We start from the raw sequence: 11,585 nt of genomic DNA on the forward strand, positions 1-11,585 counted from the left end.
AGTCGGCAGCCCCACCCGCCACCTGATCTTGGATTGTACTCACCTGAGAAGAAAAGAACGGAGTGCCGGTCACGCCCGAGACGAGCTCGGGCGATTTACCTCCGACAGTCGCGTGAACGTGGACATCTCCAAGACCAGAAGGCGGGCCAGAACTGCCAGCCGACAGCACCGTGCGCCCAAGTCCCTCCTCCGCCGGCGGCGTGGAATCCGATGTGTCAATTGACACAGCGGGTCCACCTCCGCCAGGAACAACTGCGGCCCGCGCCTCGCGGGCGCCGCTCTCCGCCTCTGGGGTGCGCGTGCCACTGCAGCCCTCGCCGCCAGTCACCGCCCCCTCGCCGCCCTCAGCAGCAGCGCTCGTACCAGCGCCGCTGTGAGAGCAGCCCGGCTCCATTTTGGAGCCTGAAGCTGCTGCGGGCCAACCTGCGGCAGGCCTGGCATCCTCGTCGGCGCTCGCGTAGCCGCCATCGACGGCCATGCCGTCGAGAGCGGGCGCGCTAGCCGCGCCACTAGCCGCCTGGTCGCCAGCCGCCACCCCAGCAGGGGTGTCGTCCAGCGACAGGCCGCCAAAGGATGCCGCAAGAACAGCAGCTGCGTCCTCCCAGCCCCGTCGGCCGAGAAGAGCTCGGCGGAGCTTCTCCGCCTGGCGCTCGTGGATTCCGAGCGAGGCAATGCCCTTCAAAGCGACCTCCTCGAGGAGGTCGCCAGCATTGCCCACGCCCTTGTCCAGCAGCCTTTCCTTGTATCTGTGGTAAAAGTCGTCGCCAATGCCCGCACGCTCGAAGAGAGGCCTGAGCCCCTCTCTCGGGTCGATGGCGGGCGGAGCCGCCATCGAAGGCTTGGTGCCCGGCCGCGTGGCCCCGGGCTGCGGATCGGTGCTCGCTGGTGGCTGTCGAGAGGGCAGAGAGCGGCTTCAGGCAGCCGCGGACGCACGTTTCAAAAAGTTTCTCGAGACGCATTTCCTGCTAACCTGCGCGCCGCCCGCTCTCAACTAGCAGAACCGTGCGGCACCAAGCAGCACGGCGCGCTCTCTCCACGCACCACACGCATTACGCACACGCGCCTCCGGTTCCGCAACGCGGCACGCCTCGCTCCGCAACGCGGCGCGCAAAGGCGGCGTGCACGCGCACGTACACACGTTGGCCTGTCGCTGAGCAGCATCGACTGTCCGGCCACTCTGACACCTGCGAGTCTGCTCAGCGGCGTGTGCTTGGTGCGGCGAGCGGCGGCGGAGCCCACCTGTTCCTGATTCGGACGCGGTGGATGATGATTGATTGCTCGAGGTGGCCTAGGCGAGGTGGACGGCCGGTGGCGCCCGCAAAAAAATCACGCAAAGACACAGACCGCTGACGCGGCGAACGGGGGCACAATCGCCAGGCAACACGAATCGTTCGGCGGGTTCGGGAGGGGGGTCCGTGCTACAGAACAAGCTGACGCGGGCCCAATACCTCGATGAGGTGACTTGGACCACCACTAAGAATTGGCTGGGGCTGCAGAAGCAGCGTATCTCAGTCGTTCTTCACACGGCCATCGCAGAGCAGGTCGTGAATGAGCTTGCCTGTGGCGGGGGCGGACGGGTGCACGGAGCTAAGTGCCTCGCGGCCCTCGCAGGAGTCGCTTAGGCGGCTCCCGTGGTGTACCTGTGTTAGTTAGTGCCAGTGCGCGCCAGTCCCGTGCCCAGTGTCGTGCGAGGGAGTTCCGTTGTAAAATTCTTTCTTTCCACAGTGTCGTGAGAAAAATTCAAACGGCGGGCGCGAAGCGCCAGCAGCATGCGGCGAACGCCGATTGAAAGAAATCATCTGCCGCACAACGGCGGACTCGCTCCCAACGCGGCCAAAGGATATCCACCTCGAGAACCTCGAGAACCGAACGCTGGCCCTCCTCTGCTGCTTGTCCGTGCCCCCGCCTCTTCCGCGAGAGCTCAATGGCACCCGAGTTCACCAACGACGACGGATTCATCACGTGGGTCCCGGCGTTCAAGGAGGTCATCTATCGGGTGCCGCGGGCGCTGCGATGGTCCGTGCTTACTGCCGGACTAGCCGCTGCTTTCCTATCGGGCGGCCGGGCGCGGGCCCTTCTGGGCGAGATGTTCAAAAAAAAAAAATTGCTAGCTCAAAAAACCGGCACACCAATCTCCCTTCCTCTCTCTATCCTCTCTTGGAGCTCCAGAGTCCACACCCCCCTGCCCCGGGATCGCGTACAAGCTATGGCTACCGTAGGCCACACTAGCGTCGCTGGGGGTTCCCTGCCCTAGATGGGAAGCTGGCCGCTGATCCGAAGACCGACTGCACCAGGGCGCCTAGATATACTCGAGGTGAGCGAGGGTGAAGTTACGCCTTAAATGCCGGCCTCTCTACTGTGGACCTTACTCCGAGCTCGTTGGCTCCTCCTATTCCCCCACCCCCCCTCCCCCCCCACTCTCTCCGAGCAAGGGCGTGCGCTACGTCCCCAAGGGGGGGGGGGACGTGAGGGGGAGGTGTGGCGCTTAGGTTGTGGCGTTTGGGTTGTTGTGGGGCACCCAAACGGTTTCGGTTTTCCTCCTTGGTGCCCCGAGTAGAGCGCGATCTCCCCTGGAGTCTGTCGCGCCCGTTCTGTCTAAGCTCGAGGTTCAACCTTCCAGTTGATCCTTATCGGACTGGTGAGGTCTGCCTAGCCGTCGTAGTGTAGTGCCTGGGGTGCGTCTGCGTCGGTGCTACACACACTCGGCAGGACGCTGCTCTAGGTCGTTGCTGCTGGTCGTCGCTGCTGGTCGTCGCTGTTTGTTAAAGGTGATAAATAGACTCTCACAGTGACTTCTTTGTGTGGCCAAAAACATGTCCGAGATAAACCCGAACCCGGGCCTTTAGATCGGGGTCGAAGGTGCTACACACACTTGCCCCCTGGTGGTCTGGCACTCGGCGTTATTCCTACTAAGGTTAGGCTGTTTTTCTTTTATTTTCTGAATCTCGGGGGGGGAGGGGAGAAGTGGGTTCCGGTGTTTTTTCTTTGCACTATGCACATACGTAAATTTGCGCTTAGTGCAAAGACCAAAGTGCAAAGTGCAAAGTGCAAAGACCAAAGTGCAAGTCGCCCTCGTGTTTTTCTTTTTATGCTTTGGCAGTAAAAAGAACTGTGTGCGGCAGGCGCAGGCTCGGCCGATATCCAATACTTCGACTCACATCTTCGCTGCGGTGTGCCCGGGGAGGCGCGGCGGCGGGGTGGATTGAGAAGGCTCAGAGTGCAGAGAGACTGCAGGCGTGCAGAGGCGCGCGCTGCAGTTTCTCTGATCGGGCTGCTGGCGGTGTGAGCGCGGGGTGGCGTGGTGAGGCGTGAGGCAGGCTATTGTTGTGGAGTGCGGGCTGCATCGTCAGGCGTATGCGTGCACATGGTGCTGTATGCTGTGTGTGCAGGCTGGCAGTCTGTGCAACAGAGAGCGGAAGCGCGCGCGCGCGCGCGCGCGCGTGCGGGCGTGCGTGCGCGCCTGCGCGGTGCCGGATCTGCGTCTCACTCGCGGCGCGTCCTGGTACAGCCGCTTATGAGATGCCAGGAGCAGTCTGCAGAGCCTGCACAGGGCGCAAAAAGGCGCAGGTGTGCTGGTGAGGTGTGCTGCGACGCGCGTCGCGGCGTGAGTGGATATGCGGCTGCCTCTGGTGGTGCGAGGGGCGCGCAGCTGGTGCGGGCGGCGCGGGACGGCCATGGGGCGCCAGCACAGGGCAGACGCACATGGGCACAGCTCTGAAAGGCGCTGCGCGTGTTTGCGTGCGCGCGGGGACGTACGCGCAGTTTTCACGCGGTGTGCCTGGAGAAGGGCATGAGAGGCGCCGGCCGCGCGTGTATTGGCGTGTGGGAGTTCGGAGTATGCCCGGAGGGCGTGATGGTGCCCGAAGGGCGGACCTCCATGCGGAGGTGAACCTTTTCAAAAAGAAAAGGAACTGGGCGAGATGTTCCTCTACGGCTCAGTGCTCGGCGTGGGTGTGCTTGCCCTGTGGAAGCTTGAGACGGTCCACGCGGCGCGGGACGAGGCAGCTCGCGAGAGCAGGCGCCCGCCGGCAAGCGGGTCATGACCTTGTATCACCGAGGTTGAGGTTTTGATTGATCGTGTGGCCAGTGAAACAAGGCGCGTCGGTGTGGGTCATCGCCCGCACCACACACACCGACAGCACACCGCACCGCTCCCCGCGCACACACACAGTGATTCACACACACACACCCGCGAGAAGGTGCGTGCGTGGTGCGCCCAGGAGACGACGAGGAGAGTGGAGTTCTGGTTTCTGGAGAGACACGCGGCGCTACTTGGGCCCATGCGCCGTGTAGCTCGCTCCCTGGTCCAGGCCTCGCGGCCGGGCAGGATGTCCGCGTTGTTCCGCTGTACGTACGACTCCGCATGGTACGGGACTCGATCGTCTCGCCCTCCCTCACTGGTGTGTTCATTGGGGGGGGGGTCATAACAAACACGCAGGACGTCGAGGTGCACGCTGCCGAAGCAGTGTCGTCCCCCCTCTCCTCGATGGTGATGGCGGTGTGACCGATCGAGCTACAAGAGGAACTTGTTCAGCAGGATCCAGGACAGGTCTGACGCACTACCTCACTGGGCCTGAGATCATCGACCTACCTACCTACCTACCCTACTTATGGGAAACTAAAAAAGAAATCACTGGATTCGTGAAGGTGGGGTACTATACCGACTAAAGTGATGGCTGGTCGTACTCTCCTGCAACCGCAGTCCTTCCTGTGACTGGCAGGCCACTCTCAAGCCCTACAAGCACCAGATCACCTCACTTGGGGACGTTGGGGAGGGTTGACGTCGTGATTTTCGCCGAAAATTTCTTTTTTGAAAATTCCGGCGTGAAGAGAGGGAAAAACCCAAGCTACCTACCCCTACATCAGAAATTTTGTGAACAAGAAGAAACCCAGTTCGCAGGACACCGCGTCGGCACCGCTGTGTGTTTGTGTATGGACGCCTTCGACATCCTCGGCCTCAGCCCGGCCGCCACACAGCAAGAGGTCCGAGCCGCATACCGAAGAGCGTCTCTCAAGACCCATCCGGATCGCGGTGGCGACGCGGCTGCCTTTCGCAGCATCGCGGACGCCGCCGACGCCATTCTAAACGGCACTGTGAGCGACCCACAGCTCACCGCCCCAGAAGCCGAGAAGCGGCTCGACGTCATCCGCGCCCTCCTCCGGCGAGAGCAATCCACTGTTACCGTCTGCGAGCGACGCGCCTCCTGCGGTGCCGGCGATTCGCCGATCCTGCAGCCAGAAGATGGCGAGTCTCTGCTGTGCTGCTGCCTGCTCGGCGAAGCTTTGGCAGCAGGCACGTCAAAGGGGCGGCTGCTCGTCGAGACCCTGAACCACGGCCAGGCCGGAGCAGAATGGCTCGCTGTGGCGCTCGGGCGGCCCATCTTCGCCGTGAGCGCGCCGCCGCCCGAGGCGGGCATCCCTCCGATGCTGGTCGCGTCCGTCGCCGGCGAGGCGACCGTGGTGGACGTCTGCAGCGGCTCGCACCGCTCCCTCTCACCGGACATCTTTGGCACGCTTCACGCCGAGTCAGTGGCGGCTCTGCCGCACGCGGGAGGCCGCCCGGCGCTCTCCGCTGCGTTCACCGTCGGCGGCGGCGGCGCTGCGGCGGCGGCGGAGGGGGAGGAGTCCGAGCTCGGCCGCGTCTGCTGCCTCGAGATTTCGCTCGAGATGTCGCTCAGCGACGCCGACTCGCGCGACGGGGCGGCGGGCGGCTGGCGCTGCCTCGCGCTGTGGGATGTCGAGGTCGAAGCGCCCGTCTTCGCCGTCGCGAGCACGGTGGGAGGCGGTGGCGGTGGGGTGGTGGCTGCCGCGTGCGCGGACGGAGTCCTCCACCTCCTGTGCGCGGGGAGCGGTGCTCTGCTGGGCAGGCTGCGCGTCGGCGGAGGCGAGCCTCTCTACGCGGTCGCCTTCTCTCCCTCTGGCGGCGCGCCGCCCCACCTCCCACTCGAGGCGCCGCCGCCTGAGGCCGCATGAAGAGCCGCGCCTGAGTAGGGGCGCGCTTGTTGCTTGACGATAGGCCTGCTCGCGGCCTCGGGGTCGTCGGAGGAGATCAGCGTGCTGGCCGTGCCGGGCCTGACGGCGCGGGCGCGGCTGCGGCTGCCTCGCGGCGCCGCGGCCGAGTGTGCGCTCAACACGGCCACGGTGCTCGCGCTGTGCTTCCGGGACGAGGAGTCGCTCTTCTCGGGCGGCTACGACGCGGCGGTGACGGTGTGGAGGCTGCCGCCGCCGCCAAGGCCGCGCGAGATCCGCGACGCCACCGCCGAGTGCCTCACGTGCCCTGCCGCCGCGTCTTGCTCTCGGGCGAGGCTCAAATCCGCCGTCGTTGGGAACAGCGACAGGGGCGGTGGGCAGTGTCGATCCGCACCTCCGCGCCAGGCCCAGGAGCAGCACCGAGGTGCAGCCGCCCTGGAGTGGTGAAAGGGGTGTTATCTTAGGGCACTTGGCGCGTGTCTGTGTCTCCGACAGGCATCGGCGCCGCGTGCTGAGCCCCCACTGAGCTAGAGTGCCCACAGTGTCCTAATCTAAAATCTAAGGATTAAGTGGATTCAGACTTCGCTTTCGAGTGAGGCCAAAGTGAGTTGATGGATGGGTGAGCGAACGGTACGATCTACGAAACAGGCAATTATTGGCCGGAGAAGCACACACCAGGCGAGGCAAACGCCCGGCTGCGCTGTACAAGTAGTAGTGGGCATGGTTGCAACGTGGAGTGTTGCATCCTCACCATCTGGTTGGTGCCACGCGTGTACGCAAAAATGAATACGCGAAACACACGTCCCGTGCTCCATGTCGCGCTGCGCCTCGGCTTGGCCTGTCCGAGGGTTTCCGGCAACCCAGAGGGAAACCAGAGGGTCCCCAGCACTTTGCGTTTCCGGAAGTTTCCAGGGAAACCAGAGGGTGTTTGGTGCTCCATTCTGTTTCTCTCGAGTTTCCCTCGGGAAACTCGCGAGTTTCCCTGAGTCTGAGAGCTGGTCTGGGGCAAAATCTGGGGCAAAATTGAGGAAATCGGCACGATACCCAGGTATTTTCCAGGTATACCGGGGTTTTCCAGGTATACCCGCAAAATACCCGGTATTTTGAGAGAGAGATTTTTAGCAATACCAAACAACTCTAACACTCACACGTAATTTGGGGCCTGGAGCCCTGTTCACGCGCGCGCGAGACGTGCAGACAGGGTTGCCAGGTGAGAGCGAATGGCGCGGTTCACGCCTTGTTGTTTGTATTTTGCCGATTTTGGCCCCAAAACAGCCTCAGACACGGCTCAGAGCCCCCCCAAAATGACGAATTCCACGGAGTTTCCCCGGGGTTTCCCGAGGAAACTAGAGGGTGTTGTAGGGAAACGAGCAGGAAACACGGAAAGGAAACCAGGTAGGGTGCGAGAGGAAACCCTCGGACAGGCCAAGCCTCGGCGGCAGAGCCCAGCTCCATGAGTTTGCCGCTTGAGCCGCTGAAACGCGAGCATGACTGAGTGTGTGCGTGTCATGTGGCTACAGCAAGTGTCCATCCGTCTGTATTATTATTAACAAGCTCTCAAAAAAGAATTCAGCAGTAAGATCAACAGAGATCGTCGGAGTAAGTCGGGCAATGCTCTCCACGCGCTCTCGCTCCGCCGCCGCGCTGCGGGCGAGAATACGACCGCGCGCGGCGCGCGTCGCGCTGGCGTCGGGCGCGCGCAGGTGGAAGTCTGCGATGGTGGAGTCGTACGACGAGGACGACGACGAGGACCTGCGCTTTTCGGGGCACACGGGCGGGCAGCTGGTGCACGCGTCGCTGGTCGAATGCGGCGTGCAGCATGTGTTTGGGTATTCGGGCGGCGCGAACCTGCCGATCCTCGACCAGTTCAGCGAGTCGCCCATCCAGTTCGTGATGAACCGCTCGGAGCAGTGCTGTGGGCACGCCGCCGAGGGCTACGCGCGCTCGACGGGCCGCGTGGGCGTGGTGCTGACCACGTCGGGTCCGGGGCTGACCAACATCATCACGCCGCTGCAGGACGCCAAGGGCGACTCGACGCCCATGGTCGCGCTCTCGGGGCAGGTCCCCCTCGCCGCCGTCGGCTCCGACGCCTTCCAAGAGTGCCTCGCCGTCGACTTGACTCGGCCGTGCACAAAGTGGTCGTACCAGATCAAGTCGGTGGAGGAGGTCCGCTCCGTCGTCCACGAGGCGTTCCACGTCGCCGCAAGCGGCAAGCCCGGCCCCGTCCACCTCGACCTCCCCAAGGACGTGATGACCGCGGTCCTGCGCGGAGCGGGCGTCCCCCTCCCCATGCTGCCCCCGCCGGTCACACCGTCCAAGGCCGTCCTCGAAGAGGTCGCGCGCATGCTGTCGGTCGCCGAGAAGCCGATCCTGTACGTCGGCCAGGCGAGATCGCCCGAGATCTCACCGGAGATCGCCCGAGATCTCACCCGAGATCAGATCGCCCGAGATCTCACCCGAGATCACGCGAGATCTCACCCGAGATCTCACCCGAGATCACCCGGGATCACCCCCGCTTTCTGTGTCGGCCAGGGCGCCGTCGCCGGAAGCGAGGAGCTGCGCGCGCTCGCCGCGGCGGCGAACGTGCCGGTGACGACGACGCTGCACGCGATGGGTGTCTTCAACGAAGAGGACCCGCTCTCTCTGCACATGCTGGGCATGCACGGCTCTGCCTACGCCAACTACGCCATCCAAGAGGCCGACCTCATCGTCGCCATCGGGTCCCCAACCCCCCCCCCCCCCGCCGGCCCGACACCGCACCTGGATTCGGTACTCTGGAGGTATGGTACTAGGTCGCGCTTCGACGACCGCACCACGGGCGCGCTGGCGCAGTACGCGCCGGAGGCGTCTCCGCGCCCACGCCCGGACTTTCTATTTCTTTTTTCGCAGGGCGCGTTTCTTTTTATAGGCATTCCGGGCCCACGCCGAGGGGCGAGGCGGCTTCATCCACTTTGACATTGAGCCGTCGCAGTTTGGGCACACCTCCTAGAGACCTCCTAGAGACCTCCTAGACACCTCTCTAGACACCTCCTGGACACACCTCTACACACCTCCAGACACCTCCCAGACACCTCCCCGACACCTCCTCGACACCTCCCAGACACCTCCCAGACACCTCCCAGACACCTCCCAGACACTTCCCAGACACCTCCTACACACCTCCTAGACACCTCCCAGACACCTCCCAGACACCTCCTAGACACCTCCCAGACACCTCCTAGACACCTCGTAAACACCTCCTAGACACCTCCTAGACACCTCCTCGACACCTCCGAGACACCTCCTGGACACCTCCTCGACACCTCACTTCCTAGACACCTCCTAGACACCTCCTAGACACTTCCTAGACACCTCCCAGACACCTCCAGACACCTCCCAGACACCTCCCAGACACCTCCCAGACACCTCCCAGACACTTCCCAGACACCTCCCAGACACCTCGTAGACACCTCCTAGACACCTCCTAGACACCTCCTAGACACCTCCGAGACACCTCTCTAGACACCTCCCCAACACCTCTCTACACACCTCGGCCACACATTTCTTGTTTTCGTAGGCGCGTGGTGCAGCCGACGGTGGCGGTGCCGGGAGATTGCGTCGCGGCGATGCGGCTGCTGCTGCCGCTGGTGGAGACGAGGGGGAGGGAGGGAGCCGGAGATGCGTGCGGAGTAGGCGATGCGGATGCTGCTGCCGCTGGTGGAGAGGAGGGAGCGGTCCGAGTGGCACGCGCGTTGCAGATCGCTCAAGGCGGACTTCCCCATCTCGTACAGTACACGAGGATGAGTAGTCACAATCATACTCATACTCATCATATTAGGCGGACTTCCCCTTCTCGTACACGAGGATGCCCGACGGCCGGATCAAGACGCAGCAGGTGATCGAGGCCCTCAACTTGGGCTTCAAGCCGCAGCGCGAGAAGCTGGTCGTCGCTACGGGTGTCGGGAACCATCAGATGATGTCGTGCCAGTTCTTGCGCTGGAGCGAGCCTCGCTCGATCGTCTCCTCGGGCTCGCTTGGCACGATGGGCTTCGGGCTGCCGGCAGCCATCGGCGCACAGGTCACCCCCCACCCCACCCCCTCCCCACTCACACCCCGCCCCCCCTACACCCGTCCCCCCTTACACCCCCCCACTCCACCCACCCGCCCTACCCCTCCCCCCTCCCCTCCCGCCCACTCCCCTGACCCCGCGTGGCCGGACAAGCGCTCGTTGGAGGCCGCGAGGTGAGCCGAGGCGACCCCGAGGCGACCCCCGACCCTTACGCTGCGACGCGCAGGTGGCGCAGCCAGACAGGATCGTGCTGCTGGTGGATGGTGACTCGTCTTTCAACATGACCCTGCACGACCTCGGCACTGTCAAGGAGCGCCCGCCGCCGTGCCACGACGGGCAGGATGCGGTTGTATGAGTGATGTGATCTGCCATGCGTGGTGTGTGCTAGGAGCACCAGCTGCCGATCAAGATGGCGATCATGAACGACGGCGCGCAGCAGATGGTCAAGGTCTGGCAGAAGCTCTTCTTCGACGGGCGGCTCGTCGCCACCGACAACGTGAACCCCGACTACGTCGCCCTCGGGGAGGCGTACGGCTTCGAGTCCTTCTCGGTCGACAACGTCGACGACCTCCCCGCCGCCGTCGAGCGGTTCGTCAACGCGACAGGGCCGGTGACTGCAAGAGCCGCCCCGTCGCCTCGCCTCCCCTACCCCCCCCTCCTCCCTCCCCTCCCTCCGCCCGCGCCTCCCCCGTCCACACCCGGCCCCCTACACGCCACCCACCCCCCCCACGCCCCCCTCTCCTCTCCTCCCCTCCCTCCCTCCGAGCCAGCCCACGAGACGGTCCGTCGGGGAATATTGGGCCCCCCCCCCCCCCCCCCCTCTCCCCCCTCTCCCCCTTCTCCCCCTTCTCTCCGGGCAGGTGCTTTGCGACTTCCGAGTGGTGCCCGACATCTGCCTCCCGATGGTGGCGCCAGGCAAGGGGCTGCAGGAGATGTTCCTGCCCGGATCCATCTCCTTCGACGACGAGCAGATGCCAGAGATGACTGGAGACGCGCCCAGCTGAGGAGGGCGGCGAGGGCGCACGCCCCTCGGCACGCCCCTCCTCGCCGCCGCGCAAGCGCGGCCCAGAGACGGAGCAACGACGTGGGTCGCTGAGAAGCAGACAGCTCTCAGCTACAGTAGAGTTCCCCTCTCGGCCTCGCTGAGCTCCGTCGGTCTCCGCGATCTTTGAGAACGGGGTTTGACCCCCACCCCCTTTCACCTACTGATAATATGTTATTCGGTTGACCACTCTTCTGGTGCATGTTTTTTATTTTTGCCACACAATAAGACCGGGCTCCGGCTCCGCGGGGGAGCGAGACGCTCAGCACCACGCAGGCTCCGGAGAGCGCGAGCGGCGCGGGCGGGGGGGCCCCCGCGGCCCGCGCGGCCGCGCCGCCAGCGGGGACACACTCTTCACTCCCTCTCGAGGAGACACTCTCGACTTTTTTATCATAACTCTTAACGGGGTTTGCCCCTGTGCTAGTGCTATCACGCACCAGTTTATGTTTATGGGCGGCACTCTCGAGAGAGGGAGAGAGCGGTGCGCGATCAATTACCGCCACACACCGGCGCACAACCCCGCGA

General features: G+C 64.0%; 3 protein-coding genes across 3 annotated transcripts in view; 2 read left to right on the plus strand and 1 right to left on the minus strand.

Moving 5' to 3' along the window:
• Positions 1-959, minus strand: part of EMIHUDRAFT_221205 (hypothetical protein) — a gene marked incomplete at both ends in the record, with an annotated part of 1,951 nt that extends 992 nt beyond the window's left edge. Inside the window, 2 exons of the mRNA XM_005756768.1 lie at positions 170-791; positions 934-959. Coding sequence (XP_005756825.1) covers positions 170-791; positions 934-959 — 648 coding nt within the window. The remainder of the gene's footprint in view (positions 1-169; positions 792-933) is intronic.
• A 3,973-nt stretch (positions 960-4,932) lies between these two features.
• On the plus strand, positions 4,933-6,485 carry EMIHUDRAFT_221208 (hypothetical protein; the record flags this gene model as incomplete). Its single annotated transcript, XM_005756769.1, has 4 exons — positions 4,933-5,529; positions 5,656-5,901; positions 6,169-6,394; positions 6,466-6,485. 4 exons carry the CDS (start codon positions 4,933-4,935, stop codon positions 6,483-6,485), a joined length of 1,089 nt encoding a protein of 362 aa, XP_005756826.1.
• A 1,082-nt stretch (positions 6,486-7,567) lies between these two features.
• On the plus strand, positions 7,568-11,278 carry EMIHUDRAFT_453895 (acetolactate synthase catalytic subunit). The gene is made up of 9 exons (XM_005756770.1): positions 7,568-8,346; positions 8,503-8,690; positions 8,763-8,801; positions 9,527-9,596; positions 9,643-9,666; positions 9,788-10,027; positions 10,245-10,364; positions 10,407-10,628; positions 10,879-11,278. The coding sequence occupies exons 1-9, from the start codon at positions 7,582-7,584 to the stop codon at positions 11,020-11,022; spliced, it is 1,812 nt and encodes a 603-aa protein (XP_005756827.1). The 5' UTR covers positions 7,568-7,581; the 3' UTR covers positions 11,023-11,278.
• The last annotated feature ends 307 nt before the right edge of the window (positions 11,279-11,585 follow it).

The sequence above is a fragment of the Emiliania huxleyi genome (assembly GCF_000372725.1).
Source record: "Emiliania huxleyi CCMP1516 unplaced genomic scaffold EMIHUscaffold_95, whole genome shotgun sequence".
In the NCBI taxonomy this organism is placed as follows: domain Eukaryota; phylum Haptophyta; order Isochrysidales; family Noelaerhabdaceae; genus Emiliania; species Emiliania huxleyi.